At 45.1% G+C, this 20,620-nt stretch overlaps 2 protein-coding genes across 2 annotated transcripts in view; one reads left to right on the top strand and one right to left on the bottom strand.

Moving 5' to 3' along the window:
- PTGES (prostaglandin E synthase) overlaps positions 1 to 20,620 on the top strand; it is a 157,756-nt gene that overhangs the window by 72,004 nt on the left and 65,132 nt on the right. Inside the window, exon 2 of the mRNA XM_073600142.1 lies at positions 17,414 to 17,496. Coding sequence (XP_073456243.1) covers positions 17,414 to 17,496 — 83 coding nt within the window. The remainder of the gene's footprint in view (positions 1 to 17,413; positions 17,497 to 20,620) is intronic.
- On the bottom strand, positions 1,282 to 2,618 carry LOC141108491 (splicing factor 3A subunit 2-like). Its single transcript, XM_073600141.1, has one exon. It carries the CDS (start codon positions 2,547 to 2,549, stop codon positions 1,383 to 1,385), a length of 1,167 nt encoding a protein of 388 aa, XP_073456242.1. The 5' UTR covers positions 2,550 to 2,618; the 3' UTR covers positions 1,282 to 1,382.

The following is a 20,620-nucleotide window of genomic DNA, read 5'->3' as shown; positions in this document are numbered from 1 at the left end:
ATGAGGTCTTACTAATGATTTGTACAGGGGCAAAATGATATCTCTCTCTCTGGAGTCCATACCTTTCTTAATACAAGAAAGGACTTTGCTCGCTTTGGAAACCGCAGCTTGGCATTGCATGCTATTATTGAGCTTATGATCTACCAAAAACCCCCAGATCCTTCTCCACCACTGATTCCCCCAGTTGTACTCTCCCTAGTATGTATGATGCATGCATATTCTTAGCCCCCAAGTGCATAACTTTATATTTATCAACATTAAACCTCATTTGCCACTTAGTTGCCCAATTAGAGCATTGAGGTTGGCTTGTAAGTTGGAGACATCCTGTAAGGATGTTATTCCACTGCATAGCTTATTGTCATCTGCAAAGACAGACATGTTATTTTTAATCCCAGACCCTATATCATTTATAAAGATATTGAAAAGTAAAGTAACCGTGTAGGTTTAGGAGATATTTCTTGGACCTACAGGTAAGCCTTAATCTAGGCTTAGCTGTAGGTCAAAGTGGTCTGTAAGGGTTTACAACCACTTTAAAGATAGCCAGTCATTGATGAGCTTATGCAAGAATATTATGAATATTCATTCAAATTTGATTATAATTGTGCAGGGTTACTTAGAGAAGAATAATATTTATCCTCATATTATATTTTACCTAATTTGTCTGAGCCTAACACCCTAGCTTGAGTGGTCACATGACCTCTGCCACTTCAAACATCAAATCATGTGCCCAGGATTTAGAAAAATTAGAGAATCTTCTTCATATGGTCAGATGTTTGAATTGAATCCATAGTTTGCATAACAGTGTTAAATAATAAGGCTCTGTAATTCGTTATGTTATACATATGCGGCTTTGATACTGATAGGCATTGTTAGGAGTGGGGAAACAGTTACTAAAACTGGAGAGTGCAAAACCTGGTGCAGTTGTGCATGGTAGCCTATCAGCTTCTAACTTCAGCTTGTTCAATTACGTTTTGACAAATAAAAACAGGAATTTTTTTTTTTTTTAATTTCTTGTGCACATATATAATAAATTGGTGAAGTACAAATTATTCCATATGTACAGGTGCAGCTCAAAAAATTTGAATTTCATCAAAAAATGTATTTATTTCAGTATTTTAATTCAAAAATTTAAACTCATATATTTTATATAGATGCATTACACACAGAGTGATATATTTCAAGCATTTCTTTCTTTTAATTTTGATGATTATGGCTTAAAGCTAGCGAAAAACCAAAATTCAGAAAGTTAGAATATTACATAAAACCAATTAAAAAAAAGAATTTTTTTTTAAATGGTTGAATTTATTTTGTGACAAACAGAAAAAAAACATTCTACAAAAAATATCAAATGTGCACATTTCTAAGAGACAGCACAGATGGAATCAATTGGTTGGAGGTGGTGGGGGAATATTTGTAGGTCCTTCACTTGGCAAAGGTGGCCTCATCATTGGAGGCATAGGTCCTGGAGGTAGAACTCCAGGTGCTGGAGGTGGTACACCTGGAGCAGGAGGGGGAGGAACTCCAGGAGCAGGTGGAGGGGGAACCCCTGGTGGAGGAATACCAGGAGGTGGTATTCCAGGGGGAGGAACTCCAGGAGGGGGAACAGCAGGATTGGGAGGTGGTGGTGGTACACCAGGAGGAGGTACACCTGGAGGTGGCAAGGTCGGTGGTGGAACAGGAGGCGGCACACCAGGAGGTGGAACACCAGGAGCTGGAGGAAGTTGGGGAGGTGGCCCTGGTGGTGCTGGTGCCCCAGGAGGAATTGGTGGCATTGGCATTCCACCTGGTGGTGGTATGTTTTCTGGCAAGGGTGGTCGAGGTGGCATCCCATTTATCAGTGGTGGAGGTGGAGGCCTTTTGACACCAGGAGGAGCAGGGGGGATACTGGTTGCTGTTGGAGGCTTTTCCATCTTGAAATGGAACTGCAAGAAGAACTGTTTAGTTTCTCTATTCCAGTGTGTCCAGAACTTCCCTTCGATCTTGTCAATTTCTCTGCTAGGAACCTTAAAGGCAATGGTTTCATAGGGCTCTGCTGCCATTAAAAGATACTGCCAACGTCTGTCTGGTGGTTCTATCCTCTGTTCATAAGCAGACATGAAGCGGTGTCTAGGCATGATGCTCTCTGCTATTTCTGGATAGTCAATCTGAAACAGCAATGACTGCTGTCCCACCTCAGAATCCCTCTGTTTTGTCACCTTATATCCAGGCCGTCCAATCTTGACAAACTTTTTAACTTCAACTTTCACTTTCTCGGGTGCTGGTTGTGCAGGAGCTTCTTTAGCTTCCTTTGCTGCTCTCCGAGCCAAATTAGTCTGATGTTTCTTTCCTTGTGTGTGGGCCAGGTAGCTTCCCTCATTATTGTGAAGGGTAAGGCATAGTTTGCATTCATATGAGCCCAGATGATTTTTCATAAAATAAGGGTCCTTGTTAATATCAATTGTCTCTAAGGCCAGCTGTCGGAGACGTTCTCTTCTGTCCCTGTTGCTTTCGGAGGCAGAAGCAACTCCGCCACTGCCGGTTTTGCCACCGGCTCTGTGTTGGAAATCCATGGCTGGTGGCTCAAGTGGGACAAGCTAATCCAGAAACCTCCGCCGCTCCAGCCGCCTCGTACACCAAGCCACCAAAAAAAAAAAGAATTTTTAATACAGAAATGTTGGCTTACTAAAAATAATATCCATGTACAGTATAGTATGCACCCAATACTTGGCTGGGGCTCCTTTTGCATGAATTACTGCATCAATGCGGCGTAGCATGGCAGCGTTCAGCCTATGGCACTGCTGAGGTTTTATGGAAGCCCAGGTTTCTTTGATAGTGGCCTTCAGTTCATCTGCATTGTTGGGTCTGGTGTCTCTCGTCTTCCTCTTGACAATATCCCACAGATTCTCTATGGAGTTTAGGTCAGATGAGTTTTCTGGCCAATCAAGCACAGTGATACCATGATCATTAAACCAGGTATTGGTACTTTTGGCAGTGTGGGCAGGTGCCAAGTCCTGCTGGAAAATGAATTCAGCATCTACATAAAGCTGGTCGGCAGAGGGAAGCATGAACTGTTCTAGAATTTCCTGGTAGAGGGCTGCGCTGACTTTGGACTTGATAAAACACAGTGGACCAACACCAGCAGATGACATGGCTTCCCAAATCATCACTGACTGTGGAAACTTCACACTGGACCTCATGCGACTTGGATTCTGTGCCTCTCCACTCTTCCTCCTGACTCTGGGACCTTGAGTTTCAATTGAAATGCAAAATTTACTTTTATCCAAAAAGAGGACTTTGGACCACTGAGCAACAGTCCAGTCCTTTTTCTCCTTAGGCCAAGTAAGACACTTCTGATGTTGTCTTTGGTTCAGGAGTGGCTTGACACAAGGAATGAGACAGTTTTAGCCCATGTCCTGGATACGTCTGTGTGTGGTGGCTCTTGACGCACTGATACCAGTCCGCTCCCAGTCCGCTCCTTGTGAATTCCCCCCAAATTTTTGAGTGGCATTTGCTTCACAATCCTCTCAAGGCTGCAGTTATCTCTGTTACTTGTGCACCTTTTTCTACCACATTTTTTGCTTCCACTCAACTTTCCATTAATATGCTTGGATACAGCACTCTGTGAACAGCCAGCTTCTTTAGCAATGACATTTTGTGACACTGTTACCCTTCTGGACGGTGTCAGTGACTGTCTTCAGGACAACTGTCAAGTCAGCAATCTTCCCCATGATCGTGTAACCTACTGAACCAAGCAGCGTTTGGCGACAGGCACGCGTGTTGATCAATTTGGCACAGCACTCATCAGAGGGCACACTTAGGGAAATATGGATAGTCCCACATAACTTGTGGTGGATTGTTCCCCAATACCATGCAGTCATATATTGAAGCCCATTACAGTCAATATCATTGGACTCCCCGGATTCTACGTATTATGCCGCATTTGGTCCCTTGTTACCTTGCCTGTCGTCACTTGGCTAAATACTATGTTTACAATTCAGACTACTGCTTCATTTTACTGCTAGTCCTGTTCGTCTGTCCACTCCGGGTGTGCGCCTATGCCTGACCTAGGCGTTGTGGTTGGCCTGCTGACTATTTGATCTAACTGGTTAACATTAATCCATTTGGTGTCTGGGTCCTGAAGAAGCCATCTTTCTTGGTAAAATGTCGACCATATAGATTAATATAGATTAATTCACTCAAACCTTGTATATCTTACAACCACTTACTATGTCTTATTATGTGTATTGTCTAGTCCCCCCTTTTGTTGTGGGAAGAGGACACTATATTTGTTGGTGATGTTAAATTGTATCAATAAACTTTGTAAATATATTTTAAATATGTCGCCACTTTATGGCTGTTATAGCCCACCTTTGTAGGGTTCAGGGGGTTTTTACCCCGCCATTTGTGTTGAAACCGCCACTTATCCACTACAAGCCTGTGTGATGGAGTGACAATGCAGGGGAACAAAGCGTTGTCACCCTATACCAGGAAGTGCCTGAACAAACACCTTCATGGCAGCAGGTATTGTTTTAATAAAAGCTGTAGGTTTAAAAATATTAAAGTGATTTTTGAAATGACAGTAAGATGGTAATGCATATAAGAGTCATTAAAGTATATGTGAACCCCCACCTTGTAAAACCATCCATTTAACCACTTGACCTTTAAAAGATTTACCCCCCTTCATGACCAGGCCATTTTTTTGCGATATGGCACTGCGTTACGTCAACTGACAATTGCGTTGTCGTGCGCCACTGTACCCAAATAAAATGTATGTCCCACAAATAGAGCTTTCTTTTGGTGGTATTTGATCACCTCTGCATTTTTAATTTTTTTTGCGCTATAAAAAAAAAAGAAAATTTTGAAAAAAATTAAAATAAATAAACAATACTTTTTACTTTCTGCTATAAAACATATCCAATAAAAAATTCATAAAACAAATGTCTTCATAAATGTAGGTCAATATGTATTCTGCTACATATTTTTGGAAAAAAAAATCCTAATAAGCGAATATTGATTGGTTTGTGCAAAAGTTATAGCGTTTACAAACTATGAGATATTTTTATTCATTTTTTACTAGTAATGGCCGTGATCATCAACCTATAGCGGGACTGCTATATTGTTGCAAGCATTTTGACACTAATGCCGCGTACACAAGAGCGGACTTTCCGTCAGAGTAGACTCTGATGGTCTTTCAGACGGAGTTCCGTTGAAACAGACTTGCCTACACACGATCACACCCAAGTCCGATCGTTTAGAACATGATGACGTACGATGGGACTAGAAAAAGGAAGTTCAATAGCCAGTAGCCAATAGCTGTCCTTGTGTCGTTTTTGGGCTGCCTTGCCGCCATATTTATTTCTGTTTTAACAGCTTGCCGGCCGTATAACATAGATATGTTATAGAGTCGACAAGCTCTTAAAATAGAAATGAAAGGCAAAACATTTGTATATGGATATAAAAGACATTATAAATGCCCTTTTCCCCTCTGTCCTCAGCTGCATAAGATGCTCAGAGAGCTGGGGGAGGAGAAACAGCAGCACACTGATCTTCCCAGTGAATGCCTGTGCAGGTGGAGGGGGTGTGTCAGCATGTGTCTGATCACCGTAGGAGAGCAGCATATAAGTTCCCAGCATAGCCATAAAACTGAACTGACCACGCTGTTCTTGCATGCCTAGTGTGGTCAGTTTTTAACAGGAAAGCAGAGAGACTGGCAGGAACACCAGGGATTTCACACAAAGGAAGCAATATAAAGTGAACAGGATACTTTCTCATACATGTACATGGTACAGCAGGCACATATCAGGAATATGAAATGTTGGGGTAACATATTCTTTAACATGACACTAAATGATTTCCTTCAAAAATAATCTATACACATCCAGTACTTAATGGCATCTATTGGCAAATTTATTTTTCATGAAATTCTTTCTTACTGCGCTTTTCTGTTGCCTTGGAATGTCCTATTTGAGCTCCTGAACCTCTCCTTCTCCCTCTCACTGTTTGTATGCAATAAGCTGTGCATGTTAGTATGGTCCAATGCTCTATGTACACTACAAATCATATAGCTCAAAGTCCATCCCAGGGGTGAGCATACACAGTGGGACCATGGAGAAATTATATGGCCTGGAGCTGAGTGAAACTAGGAGGAGGGCCAGCTTGACTGGGGCCTGAAAAAGAGGTGGAGTATTAGTGGGTGATTTTGATATGATGCTTAGAAGATTGAAGAGTTCAAGGCAGAGGGTGCAACTTGTAGTGGTTAGAGGAGTGTAGGGGGGGGGGGGAGTGATGTTGGAAAAGTACAACAGCAAGGTTGTTTGTAAACTGACTATATACTGCATATGCATTATGCCTGTCTAAGCAGCAGGTGGAACTGTAGTATTATAGTGTATAGCTATGTTGTCTATGATATAACAGGATGTTTGTCTATCCTCTCTCTATGTACTTGGATGCTCCTTGTTCCTGTATTCATGTTTCTCCATTCTGTAAAGACATGCATTGATATTTCTCTAAGAAAGTAAAGCCGTATTACTGCATACAACAAGCTTCCAGTATGATTTCAATACTTTGCTAACAGGGGGATCATGTCACAGCTCAGTCAGAGCTCATCACAGCATCAGACAATTTTCTCCTTTGTTCCTGGACTTCACCTGTAGGCAGAACAAAAGGTTGGTGACTTGGACAACATGCTGTCCCAGCTTAGAGCTGCGGCTGTGGCCAGAGGCCCTGAGTGGCTACGAGACAAACTATCAAACTTATTGCAGGAGCCCAGGCAGGTCTTTCCTGGGCCCTCTTCTAGTCACCCACATGCTAGGGGGTCTAGACCTTCTGAGTGATTCATTCCTGAGTCTGGGAGCCCCTCAAGGGACCCTCTGACCCCACCAGCCAAGCGCATGCCTGCTTCCCCTGCTGTGCGAGTTGGGAGGAATCCCCGCCTACGGTGAACAGTGTTTGCATCTGGCATGTACTCCCTGCCCTCACACCTTCACAGTGTGGATGGTGCGGCTGGCTATACAAGCTCCCTGCTTGTGTCTAGTGCGGCCTGGCGTGGGAGTGGCAGAGCGGCAGCTGCCAGCCAGGTCCCGGGAACAGCCAGTGACAGAAGACTGACGACATGGGTGGCAGCTTTCCCTGTGTCCAGGCATCGCAGAGCGTACGCCGCGGATGGAAGGAGCCGGGTGTTGGCTGATGAGGCTTCCTCCACCTCTTACAGAGCCCAGCGTGGGAATAGGAGAGGGAGCGCCCGTTGGACTCTGGGGCCAGCAACTGCACCCTGGAGCCTGCTGAGGGGGGAGAGTGACAGCGCAGCTTGGTGAACAGAGCTGGTTTGAAAGGGTGCTCAGCAGCTCTGAAGATAGTGAACTCCCACGCACTGCACGGGGATCCTGATCTGCAGGTGGATGTCCTGAGGGACAGAGGCAGCCAGGTGAGCCTTTTGTTTCATATCCTCTTTCTTGTTCTTATTCTCTCTCTATTCAAGGGGGCTCTGGGGGGTTTAGTTGACAGCTCAGCAGGGATCGGGTGCGGGACTGTCGGATTCCTCTGGTCAACGGCTGGCAGCGTCTGTGGTAACTACAGCCGGTAAGGCTTCGGACAACAAAGCAGCTGACAAAGGAATCGCCGGGGTTGATGGGGTACGTCTGGCAAATGCTGCAAAAATGCGATGTGTATGTGTATTTTGAAGGGCCTTTGGGTGCGCATCTAAAATTGGAAGTAAAAGAGCGTATATAGAAGGGTGATTATGTGGAAATTAATTTCTTTGTTGCCATTGGAGAAATGTAACTTTAAATTTAGACCAGATGGAAGTAAGAAGAAGGAAGAAAACGGCAGTATCGGTTGATTACCGTACATTCTCAAACTGGTTGCAGGCGTGTGCAATTTTGGCTAAAATCATTGGTGAATGAATCTGGATGAAACTGATGTCATCTCCACAGAGTTGGGTTCCTCCCTTTCAGGGTGGGGCTGAGGGTGCGGCGGTCTCTTCACAACTGGCCACAAATCGAAGGGGGTTAAATTGGCAATTCAATGCCGGATCTTGCAAGCTTGGCACCGTGTGCTGTTTCTGTCATCAGTGTTCAGGGTGCGGAGGGTCTCATGCACTGTCCAGATGCTTCAAGCAAGGAAAAGGAAAAGGAGGTGACACTGGAAAGAGGGAAATTAAGGTAGAAAAGATGGCGCCTTTCCTAAAGCATTATTCTAACAGGGAGGCAGCTTGTGTGTTGCAGCTGGGATTCTCTTAGGGTTTTTCTGATACCTTGCCAGTTGCTAGTTGTTCCTCCTATGGCAGATAGCTTGCAGTCATCTCGTTTACATCCTGTGGTCGTTTTCAGGAAAAATTTTCAAAGTAGTTGCTTCGGGTCGCATAGCTGGCCCCTTTTGATTCACCGCCAGTATTTCCCCTTTGGGTATTATACCCAAAAGAAGAACCAAATAAGTTACGCCTCATTCATCACTTGTCGCATCCTAAAGGGGATTCAATGAATGATGACATTGATCCGGAGCTTTGCATGGTGTCATACTTCTTTTGATATGACTGTGTTGTGGGTCCCTAGGTATGGTAACAGTACGTTGTTGGCCAAAACTGATATTGAGGCGACCTTTCGTTGGTTGCCTATTTGTTGCCATCCACTGGGGTGCAAATGGCAAGGGCAGAATTTTGTTGATAGATGTTTATCAATGGGCTGTGCCGTTTCTTCTTTGTTGTTTGAAATGTTTAGTCCCTTTCACACTGGAGGCATTTTTCAGGCCCTTTAGCGCTAAAAATAGCGCCTGTAAAGCACCTGAAAAAAGCCTCAGCTGCAATCCCAGTGTGAAAACCTGAGTGCTTTCACACTGGGGCGCTGCGCTGGCAGGGCGTCACAAAAAGTCCTGCAAGCAGCCTCTTTGCAGCACTGTAGGTGCGGTGAATACACCACTCCTAAAGTGCCCCTGCCCATTGAAATCAATGGGCAGTGCCGCCGATCCGCCAGCAAAGCCCTACTGCAGCAGTGTTTTGCGGGCAGTTTTAACCCTTTTTCGGCCGCTAGCGGGGGTTAAAACCTCCCCACTAGCGGCTGAATAGTGCCGCTAAAACAATGGTAAAGCTCCTCTAGAAATAGCGGCACTTTACCGCCAGCGCCCAGGCGCTTTCACTGTGAAAGGGCTCTTAAGAATGGGCGGTTCGGGATGCTTCCGAGCTTAATGCAGTCATCCATGACTTTTTTTTGTGCATAGGGCCTGCTGGAAGTACTATCTATGCCTCACTTTTGGCTACGGTCCATCATGTTTTTTGGTGTGCCATTGGCCCCTGACAGGACGGAGTGCCTGGCCACTGCGTTGTGGTTTCTGGGTATTGCCATCAACACCGTGGTGATGGAATGTCGTTTGTCTTTGGACAAACTTAAAGATCTGAAGAGGACGGTTTCTGCCACCTGGCAATGCCCAAAAAAAAAAAAAATTCAACTTTGTGCTTTACAATCTCTCTTAGGCAAGTTGAATTTTGCTTGTTACAGTATGCCCATGGGAGACTTTTTTTGTAGACGACTGGCCACTGCTACAGCTGGCATTAAGGCACCACATCCTTATATTGGGCTGGGGCAGGATCAGCGTAAGGTCTTGCGAGTATGGGATTAATTTCTGGTTTCTTACAATGGTCTCTCTCTTTGGCTAGAGCAGGTGATTTCCAATTTTGATCTAGGACTGTTCACTGACGCGGCGGGCTCTTCTGGTTCTGGAACCTACTGTCAGGGTCGTTGAAGTGCTGAGAGTTGGTTGGTTTAGTGCTTAATTTGGCTGTTCAGGAACTGTTTTCCCATTGTACTCTCCATGGAATTGTGCACGTTCCAGGAGTTGATAACTCCTGGCTGATGCTTTCTCTCGTTTCCAGTGGGACAGATTCTATCAGTTGGCACTGGAAGCAAAGCAGCGTGGAATTCCATGCCCCAAGCAGCTGTGGAGCATTGCATTGCTGCTTCCAAGTTCTCAATTTGTCATTCAGTATGTGCGTCAACTTGGTCCTCATACTGCAGAGTGTGTCAGGAATAGAGCGATCTGGTGAATGAGGATGGGGGTATTCTCGTAAGGACGATGATGTACATGTGGTTCTTCCGCCTATAAGGTTGCCTTGTTCTGGGCCGTCCTTGTGCTGGCCTTTTTTTGGGGGGCTTTTCGGGTGGGGGAATTGGTAAGCAGTAACAAACGTGGTGAGGGTGGTTTGAGCGTACAGGATGTGTGGTTACGGGACACTACATTGGGTATTCTGTTAAGAAAATCTAACACTGATCAGTCGAGGAGGGGTTCTTGGATTGAGTTGTGGTAGATCCCTCTTCTCCAGTTTGCCCTGTCTAGGCTGTGGGGTTTTTTTTCACGGTTTTGGCCAAATCTTCTGGGAGTTTTCCTTATGCATGTGGATGGGACAGCACTGTCTCAAATCCAGTTTAGGGCGGTGTTCAGGAAATGCCTGTTGTCCGCTGGTTGGAGTGCAGACAACTGTTCTCTTCATTACTTTCGGATTGGGGCAGCAATGGAGGCTGTCCAATGGGGACTTAATGACCAGGTCATTCAGCACTTTGAGAAGTGGGAATCAGTCACATTATGGTAATATGTGCGCCCTCATTTATTATAACTTATAAGGTTTGTTGGTTCGGGCTAAGTTGTGTGGTCCGATATAGTTGCCAGGTCTGTTTGGCATATGGCTCGCTCTGTTGAAAAGATCAACAAAGCCAGGATAAAGGTGAACTAGGAGGTAGCAAGTTTTCTTCTTTTTTTTTTGTCCGAAATGGGGACCTGGCAATAAGTCATCGAGAGCTGGAGGATGAGTCCTGATGAAGAGATGGTGTGCGTCTGAATGGCATCGGCATTGCTTTATGACATCTAGTATTGCAGGAGGGTATTCAGCGGGCCTTCCGGTTTGGGGGGGCAACACGTGTTTAAGGTGTCACGCTCGTGTACTGTGGCAGGGGGTCTATTGGGTCTTTGAAGCGGTGCTGGTTAAATAATTGTGGAAAATTGTGGGTTGGGCCCATCAGAGGTATGGGTGTCCCTTCCTAGTAATACAGTGGTAACATCGGGGTATTAATTAGGTTGTATCGTGTAGTACGTAAGTGGTTAATTGTCCCTGAGCTGGTGTAGTTGCGGCTGGGGTCTTTGATTGGGTGGCAGATACAACCAGTTTATCGTGAGTATATAGGCCTTCAAAGACTTTAGACCGGGCATAAGCTAAGGTTGGTTTATTTGTTATGCATTGACTGTATTATATGCATTAAACTTGTTTTCTTGTGAATGTTGTATGTAAAGAAAGGCCCAAAATGCAGCATGTAATGCTTAAAATGGAGGGCATACATGACAGTGGGAACAGTGGGGGGAAGGTAGAGTTAAAATGGAGCCGAGGGGGAGGGACAGGATAGGGTGGGGTACTATTTAAGAGGGTTGACCTGGGAGGGGTTAACAGAAGGTTGGAGGAAAGTTGGAGGAAAGTTGAACATGGCAGAGGTAGAGAGGATAATGGCGCAGTTTAGAGCGGAGGCTGAGGTTAGGGGCACGGCATGGCTGCAGGCTGCGATCGGGGCGGCAATGGAGAGAACTGAACAGCGAATGTCACTGGGAGAGGGGAGCGGCGTCAGAGCACGGAGGTCCCGTCCGCCTGAGCGTTTCTCCCCAGAGCGGGCGGTGGGCGGTAGACTAAGAAGGAGCGGTGAAGAAGAGCAGGGATGCCCTCCGGCGAAGAAGAAGCAAGGCGGCAGGAGCGGAGGAGCTGTCACATCCCCGGCGTCGCATGGCGGGGAGAGACAGCGCAGCGGGACTGACAGGAGGAGTAGAGCGGTGAGCGCGAGCCCCGCCCCACGGTTAACGGCGGAGGGCGCAGATGCGGTGGAAAGAGATGCGGCTGTCCCTGGGCTGTCTAATCCGGCAGGGGACAGCAGGAAGGATGCTAAAAAAGCCAGAGGTAGAGGAGGAAGGAGGGATGGAGGAGTGGAGGCATACAGGGCTGCGGTATCCTGCACCGGCCCTGCTACTGCTGTTCACAAGGCTTCCAGGAAGGATACCAGCAACAGGGAAGAAAGTGCAGAGATGACGGCGGCAGCCTCAGTTACCAGGCCAGGCGGGCTTTCGGAGGTGGAAGAAGCAGAGGAAGATCCAGGAGATCGAGAGGAGGTGTCGGAATCGGAGGAGGAGGCGGCCCCCCCTTCCAGGAGAACGGACGAGGAGGAGAGCAGACGGTCGGCTGATGGGGCAACACCTGTGCAGCCCGGTAAGTCACCACATCTGGGGTTAGCTGGGAGAAGCAGTGTAGTACAAAACACAAACAGGCCCGAGAGCAACATAAGGGGGGCGGCCTCACAAGCGGGGGGCTCAGGCTTATTGGGATTTTTGGAGGGTATAAAAGATTTGGTGAAAAAGTTTGAGGTGGGAGAGCGCATGGCAGGAGGCCCGGCAGCGGCGTGGGTACCGCCAGCAGGGGGTAGCATTAATGCGGCAGGAGTGGGGACGCCCGCAGTGACGGTTGCGGTTACCGCCCCAGAGTCTGCAGGGAGTGAAGCTGCGCAGGGGAAGGAAAAAGCTACAGAGACGACAGATAGGCAGGATATAACTAGGCTGGCTGATGCAGCGCGCTGCGAAGTGTATGTGTGTTACGAGGGGCCTTTAGGAGCACATTTAAAACAGGAAGTACGGGACAAATTGTGGAAAGGTGAGTACGTGGAAATATTTTCACTATTACCTTTGGAAAAATTTAACTTGGATAGGGTTAAGCCAGACAGTTCCAAGAAGGACGATGAGGAGAAGAGGAGGTATCGGCTGATACCAAGGACGTTTGCAAACTGGCTGCAAGCGTTTGCTATCATGGCAAGCGTGATTGGGGAGAAACATCCGGAACACTGTTCAGCATTATTTTGCTATCAAGATGCGATAGGGGAGGCCTACAGAGTATATGGCGGCACGGGCTGGCTGAGATACGACGAGCAGTTCAGGCAGAGGAGAGCGATACGGCCAGAGCTGCGTTGGGACCACAAGGACATTAGCTTGTGGATGCGCCTGATGACGAATACGAGGGCTCCGAACCAGTTTTTTCAGGGGGGAGCCGGTGGACCGTTTGCCCTGGGACACTCGGCTGGAAATAAAAAGGGGGTGTGTTGGCAATACAATTCCGGAACCTGTAAATTTGGTGCGACATGTAAGTATAAGCACGAGTGCTCAGGCTGCGGGGGAACGCATCCAGCATCTAGATGCTTTAAGCAAGGAAAAGGCAGATTTGGGGACGTTGGGAACAAAAGGGAGGACTCCGGTGATAGTGGAAAGGATGCGCCCGTTTCTCGGTAAGTATCCGGATAGGCAAGCTGCGAGGTTGTTGGACGAGGTTTTCACGGGGGGGTTTAGGATACCGTGCAGGTTACTTATAGTGCCCAAAGTGCCAAATAATTTACGGTCCGCATTGCAACATCCGGAGGTGGTTTCTGAAAAGCTGGCAAAGGAGGTTGCAATGGGGAGAATGGGAGGTCCTTTTCGTTGTGCACCAATAGCTGACTTAGTGGTGTCACCGCTTGGTGTGGTGCCCAAGAAAGAAAACAATAAGTTCCGGCTCATTCACCACCTGTCTTTCCCAAAGGGTGGATCGGTGAATGATGCCATTGATCCGGAAGCATGCTCGGTGACTTATACGTCATTTGATGCCGCTGTGGGTTGGGTGAGGCGTTATGGCAAAGGAGCGTTGATGGCAAAAGCCGACGTCGAATCGGCTTTTCGATTATTGCCGGTACACCCGGACAGCTTCAGATTGCTGGGGTGTCATTGGAAAGGGGAATTTTATGTGGACAAATGCTTGCCAATGGGTTGTTCAATATCATGTGCGATATTTGAACAATTCAGCTCTTTTTTGGAATGGGTGGTGCGGGACATATCGGGTGTGAATTCAATCATTCACTACCTTGACGATTTTTTATGCATAGGGCCGGCATCATCTAGAATCTGTTCGGTGTTATTGGCGACACTGCAACATATCGCTGACAGATTCGGCATTCCATTGGCAAACGAAAAGACGGAGGGACCTTGCAAGGTCATCACGTTCCTAGGCATTGTCATTGATTCTGAGGCCATGGAATGTAGGTTGCCGGAAGACAAATTGGAAGACTTAAAAAAAGAGATTGCGGGGTTACTTGGCTTAAAGAAAGTGCAGCTGAGGGCACTGCAATCGGTCCTAGGTAAGCTAAATTTTGCCTGCCGCATACTACCTATGGGGAGAGTGTTCAGCCGCCGGCTGGCGGCTAGCACAGGTGGGGTGAAATCACCGAGACACTTTGTGCGATTGGTAAAGTCGCACAGAGATGATCTAAGGGTATGGCATACGTTTCTGGAATCTTTCAACGGAAGGGCGATGTGGATGGCGGGCCCGGTAAGTAATTTTGATATTGAATTATTCACCGATGCGGCAGGGTCCACGGGTTTTGGGGCATTTTTTCGAGGGCGGTGGAGTGCAGGTCCTTGGCCTCAATCATGGATAGAGGAGGGTTTTACCAAAAATTTGGTACTATTGGAACTGTTTCCAGTAGTAGTGGCGGTAGAGCTATGGGGCACTTCCTTCAGGGATCTGAAGGTGCGCTTTCACGGGGATAATTTGGGGGTGGTACAGGTTATCAATAGGGTGACGGCTTCGTCTCCGCCAGTAATCAAATTGTTGCAACATTTAGTGTTAAGATGTTTGCAATTGAATGTGTACATTCATGCCGTACATTTGCCAGGGGTTGAGAATGTGGTCGCTGATGCGTTATCTCGCTTCCAGTGGGACAGGTTCCGAGAGTTGGCGCCGGAAGCGGAGCAACAAGGGGTACCTTGTCCCGATTGGTTGTGGGAGATTCCGTTGGTGTCATCGCAGGATGGATCAAACAGTCGGTAAGTGGGTCCACTTGGGCGGCGTACTCAAAAGTGTGGAAAGAGTGGACGGGATTTCTTCAGGTCTTAGGGGAAGAGCCGTCTGAAAACAATTTGCGTTTGTTGCTACTATATTACGTGGCAAGAAAAATGGAGGAAGGGGCGTCAGTGGCGGTGATAAACATGCAGTTAGCAGGGTTAGCGTTCTTGTTTAAGTTGCAGGGTCAGCGGGATGTCACGAAAGATTTTTGGGTGCGTCAAGCGCTTAAAGGGTATAGAAAAAATAGAATCGTAAAGGATGCGAGAAGACCTGTGACGTTTTCTATTCTGGGGAGAATTGTGAAGAAGTTGAGGGAGGTATGCTCTTCAGAGTATGAGGTAGAGTTGTTTAAGGCGGCTTTTGTAATGGCTTTTTTTGGGGCATTCAGGATTGGCGAGCTGGTCAGTCCGGCTAAAAAAGTTCAGGGTGGTTTGGGTTGGCAAGAGGTTCAGGTTGAGAGGGGAGGTTTGACGGTGGTGGTCAAACGATCAAAAACTGATCAAGTAGGAAAAGGCAGGGTAGTGAGGGTTTACCCGATTCAGGGATCTTTCCTGTGCCCGGTGAGCACGGTTGGGCAGTACTTACAAGTACGGCCAGGGGTACAGGGTCCTTTATTGATTCACCAGGACGGTAGTTTTTTATCTAAGTTCCAGTTCATCACAATTTTTAGAAGGTGCCTAGAAGGGGTGGGATTACAAGGAAAAGAATTTTCATCACACTCTTTTAGGATTGGGGCGGCTACTGAAGCAGCTAGATTGGGTTTGGACGTGGAGGCGGTAAAACGCATTGGAAGGTGGGAATCTCACAGGTTTCGGTCTTACATTAGGCCTCATTTGGTGGTATAAGGGAAAGGAAGCTATGGTTAAAGGAGGATAATTAAGTAATAGTAATGGAAGTTGTTATTGCGGGATAGTGTTTTAGTATAGTCTTCTTGTCTTTTTCTAATTACAGGTGCGGCGCCAGGAATGGTCTGGATTATGGGCCATTCTTATGTATGTTGGGGGGCAAGAAGAGGGGATGCTCGTAGGGATGGTAGGCAGTTAGGTTTTGACAAACGGGAGGTTTATATTAAGTGGTTGGGAGTACCTGGAATGCTGTGGAGTAGATTACTTCCTGAAGTTAAAAAGCATGCCCTGCGGGAGGGACCACCGGATGTGTTAATTTTGCATTTAGGTGGTAATGATTTAAGTATCAGATCCATGGTGGACATTTCGCGCGATATAAAAGGAGATGTGTGGCGTTTAATGGAATTATTCCCAAAAACTATAGTTCTATGGTCGGATATGGTGGCTAGGACATCATGGAGAATGGCCAGGTCAGTGGAAGGTGTGAATCGGGCCAGAAAAAAGATAAATAGGGACATAAGCAAATTTATGGTACGCAATGGGTGTTTAGCAATCAGACATCCAGAACTAGAATTTGAAACGTGGAGATATCTGAGAGTTGATGGGGTTCATCTTAATGATGTGGGGTTAGATTTGTGGATGTTAGGTTTGCAGGATGGAATACAACGAGCCATAAGGGTGTGGAGGGGCATCCAAGAGTAAGGTATTACTCGTGGGATGCAGTGGCGGGCGTTGGTCTGTAAAAAAGAAGGAAGATGGAAAAAGTAAGTGGGTGGATCTAACGGTGTTATAGATCCGGAGGTCTTTTGGTTCCCGGTTAACGGAGGTTAACCGGGAAGTGATAATGGGGCACTGCGGGAATTGTTAGTCTCTGAGCCAGCTTGTCGGCTTGAGGCATAGTTTGAGATAGTTTTGATAAGTACCGCAGTGCTGAGTGGGTGATGAACAGCAGAAGGATTTCAAGTGATAGCGCAGACCAACGCTCTTTAGTTTAAAAATGTTCTCAGGGAAGAAAAGATGTTTTTATTGTTAGATTGTTTTGATAAAAGAGTTTTATAAGAAAGTTAAAATATATATTATTTTAATAAAGTAGGCTGCTACGGCCTTTTTTACTCCAAGTTGGTGTGTTTGATTTATTGGGAGTAGAACGGTAAGAAGGGATTAATATAACTGTACAACATATGTTATCCATCAGTCATGGTTTGTAATAAAAGGCTGCTATGGCCATTCGACTCCAAATAAAATGTGTCGTCTGGTCATTTTGGAAGGGGGGGGGGGGGATTGGTCAAGTGTTCAATGTTTTATAGATAATCAGAGCCTCTGCATTCTGCAGGTCCCTCAGTCATGAACGCAGCCACCCTCTAACAGGCAGTCAGATCACAGCAGCAAAAGAAAAGGGATTTGGAAGAAGCTGAGTGCATTAGAAAGAACTTTTTTGAGTTACAAATACATACTGAATAGAAATGTATTATTTTTACCAGCGTTTAGTGTCACTTTGGGGTTCATTTACTAATGAGGTTCACTTCTGCATAGAAACCAATCAGCTTCCAGGTTTTATTGCCAAAGCTTAACTGAACAAGCTGAGGTTAGAAGCTGATTGGTTACTATGCAGAAGTGAGCCTGATTTTGCACTCTGGTTTAAGTAAATAAGCCCCAGGAAGTCATTGTGTTTAAATTTATTTTAATAGTTTATATTCCATTGTTCCTATAGGCTTTTGCCAACCCTGAGGATGCCATGAGACATGGAGGTCTTGAATTCTACCGTGAAGACCCTGACGTTGAGCGCTATAGAAGGTGAGTTCCTATGGCACTGGGTACCAAACTCAGTTTTCATCTGGAAGTGTTTCATCCTATTATTTGTGAAACAAAGAGCCTGATGTATCAACGTAGTCACTAAGCTGTAGAACAGTGATGGCGAACCTTGGCACCCCAGATGTTTTGGAACTACATTTCCCATGATGCTCTGGCACTCTGCAGTGTAGTGGAGCATCATGGGAAACGTAGTTCCAAAACATCTGGGGTGCCAAGGTTTACCATCACTGCCCTAGAACTTATTTAGCCGCTAATCCAATTCAGATTTTCAGAGAAGAATCTAATTGGTGGGGAGGAAGCAGCTCCAGTTCCTAAAGTATAAGTAAAGGCAAATCTTTTTAGTTTTGGATAGAGTGGAGAGGGATGAGAACTCCTGCCAGTTTTTATTGCTGTCTATACCCCAGTTTAGGAGATTCACCCACTATTTGTATTATTTACCATTATCGTTGAAAGTGAAATAAAAGAAAACCCCAAATTTTTGGTTGTCCCCAGAAAAGTAATAGAGGGGAAATCTTCCAATGGGGACACCAGTTCTGGTGACCTGAGGGTGATCCAAGGAATTCCCTTAATTTGCAGGGATTTCCTCTCACTTCCTGTTTGGCTATGGGACAAGAAGTGAAGGGAAATCTTCACAGATAGGGAAACAAACAAAAAAAAAAGATGGGGGTTATAATCCCTCTTTACATTATCCAAAATGAATAGAAAAAAGTTTTGCCTATAGTCCTACTTTAATAATATAAAAAAAAAAAAAAAAGAAGAAGAAAGAGTGATGAAATCATGGGATGTCATGTAATACACTTCAGTGAACCCTGGAAGTGCAATCACTTCGCTGGAAGCATGTGGGTAATGAGGTTTCTCCTTTTATTATGAAAGATAAATGCTAAACAAGCCTGTCACTAAGACTCAGCTTTTCTTCCTATTGAAAAGTAGTAATATATATATATAAAAAAAAAGGAGAGAATAGATGTACCAGCCATTGGGGTGTATTTTTTTTTTTAATTACAGAGCTATTCATCCTTTAAACCTTCACGTGCATTTGTTCTATGTGAATGGGGCTAAAACTGAATGTCATTAGGCTATTTTCCCTCCATGTCAAATGCCATGACTACCACATTATGGCCACTAGATGGAGATGATGATCATTGTAAACAGGTATTTATTTTTCCATAATCTTCAGCTCCATCTAGAGGCTATAATGCAGTATTTTCCTGATTCATTCTATTTTCTGTGAATTACATTCAGCCTACAGAAACAACAGCCTAATAACATTCAATTTTGACCCTATTCACTCAGAACAAATGTACATGTGATTTCACAGGACGAATAACTCTGCAAATTTTTATGAATGTAGTGCTCATTCAGATTCTAGCCATCATCAGGGACAGGATACATAATTTCTTCCCCATCGCAAAACTCCATATAGCACTAAACTCTGTGTTTTGTACTGAAATCGCTTTCTCCTCATCATGTTCTAGATTTTTTATTAGAAAAAAAGTTTTATTGAGCTTATGAATGAAACAAATTGCATGTAGTGTACGAGAAGGCCATTATGACAAAACTCAAAAGCATATTGCCCTTATCCGGTAGCAGTCAGGAGTAATACCCAGTATATGAAAAAAAAAATGCAGAGGCAGAATTATTTTAAGAATATTTTATGGCATGTGAACAATCAGCAATCAGTTTAATCTGTATGATGGGGTTAGCAGCTTCCCAAGGTGAAAAGGTCTACAAGGAGATGGGATAGTAGAAAGGGGAGAGAAGGAGGGAGTAGAAGTAGGACAATAGGGGGATAAAGCAAGAGGGGGAATATCAAGAGAGGCAAGGGTAAAAAAAATAGGCACTCCAGACATATGGACAGTATACCCATCAAGGGAAATATGGGGCACTATCCAGCTTATTCAATTAGTGCAAATAGTATTGTAATTGTAGTGCAATATGGGCACTATTCAGCGTATTCAATTAGTGAGCACCAGTTAAAGTGATTGTAAACCCTCACATTTTAAAACAACCCAGTCAGTTTAAAATGGAAATAAAAGGCAAAACATTTGTGTATAGATATAAAACAATTCTAAGTACCTTAAATCAGTGTATACACTGGAAACCCACATAACATCTAATGAAATCAGATCAATAGTGCAATAATTGTAAAAAAATATTAATAATGACAAAGTCCATAGACGTGGAAAGATCAGGAAGAATCCTTCAATAGTTCTCCATGAATAACAAGTAGGAAAGTGAAAATTAAGTGCACCCAGCAAAGTGATCCTTCACCATCACACATATGAGCTTACCAGATGGGAAGCACAATAAGGCACATCTCAAGACTGTATCCTGGTCAGGCAGCTTAACGTAACCACTACTCCAGATGCCGCTAGGGATGATGGGCGTGTAGAATGAGTCCCAGTATCCTATCTGCAATAGCCCTCCATACAGCGTGGATCCAACCAAACACCAACCCGAATTAATCACATAGGGGTAGAAGAAAGGCAGCCAAAGCGTGAATCCGATAGGAACTGAGTCTTTACTTGATCCAGCCTCTGTGCCTGTTTAATTTCACTTCATAGCGCAATTTTTTTATTTTTCTTGTATGTTGTGTTTTTCACAGTTGAACTGCTGCTGTCTTTGGGGGTACTTTCTAAGATAGCGCGGAGATTTTTTTGTTTTTATATAAATTCTAAATACCTTTTTCCCCTTTTGTTTTTATAAGTGATCACATACCCTCTGTTCTCAGCTGCATAAGAGCTGGGGGGAGGAGAAGTAGTACACAAAGCTTCCCAGTAAAAGGCTGTGCAGGATGGGGGGAGGGGGGGTTCAGCACAATTCTGATCATTGAAGTAGAGCAGACTGTGTTGCCAGCACAGCTAGATAACTGAACATGGTGGGTTCTCCTACTTAGTGTTGTCAGTGTTTAATAGGAAAGCAGAAGGACTGGCAGGAACACCATGAATTTCCCACAATGAAAGTAATACGTAGAGAACAGGACACTTTCTCATACAAGTACATCAGGCAGGCAGGAATATGAAATGTTGGGTTTACATATTCTTTAATGATCAGAAGTATTGATCCAAGCATTCCAAATATTATAACATTTTTGGGACAGTTTCAA

This window comes from Aquarana catesbeiana, linkage group LG09, assembly GCF_042186555.1.
Source record: "Aquarana catesbeiana isolate 2022-GZ linkage group LG09, ASM4218655v1, whole genome shotgun sequence".
NCBI classification, from domain to species: Eukaryota; Metazoa; Chordata; class Amphibia; order Anura; family Ranidae; genus Aquarana; species Aquarana catesbeiana.
Note: the sequence above shows the minus strand (reverse complement) of the source record. Positions and strands in the feature narration are given on the sequence as shown.

Bases quoted from the DNA above. Each gene is read 5' to 3' on its own strand.
- LOC141108491 (XM_073600141.1), bottom strand. From the start codon at position 2,549: ATGGATTTCCAACACAGAGCCGGTGGCAAAACCGGCAGTGGCGGAGTT.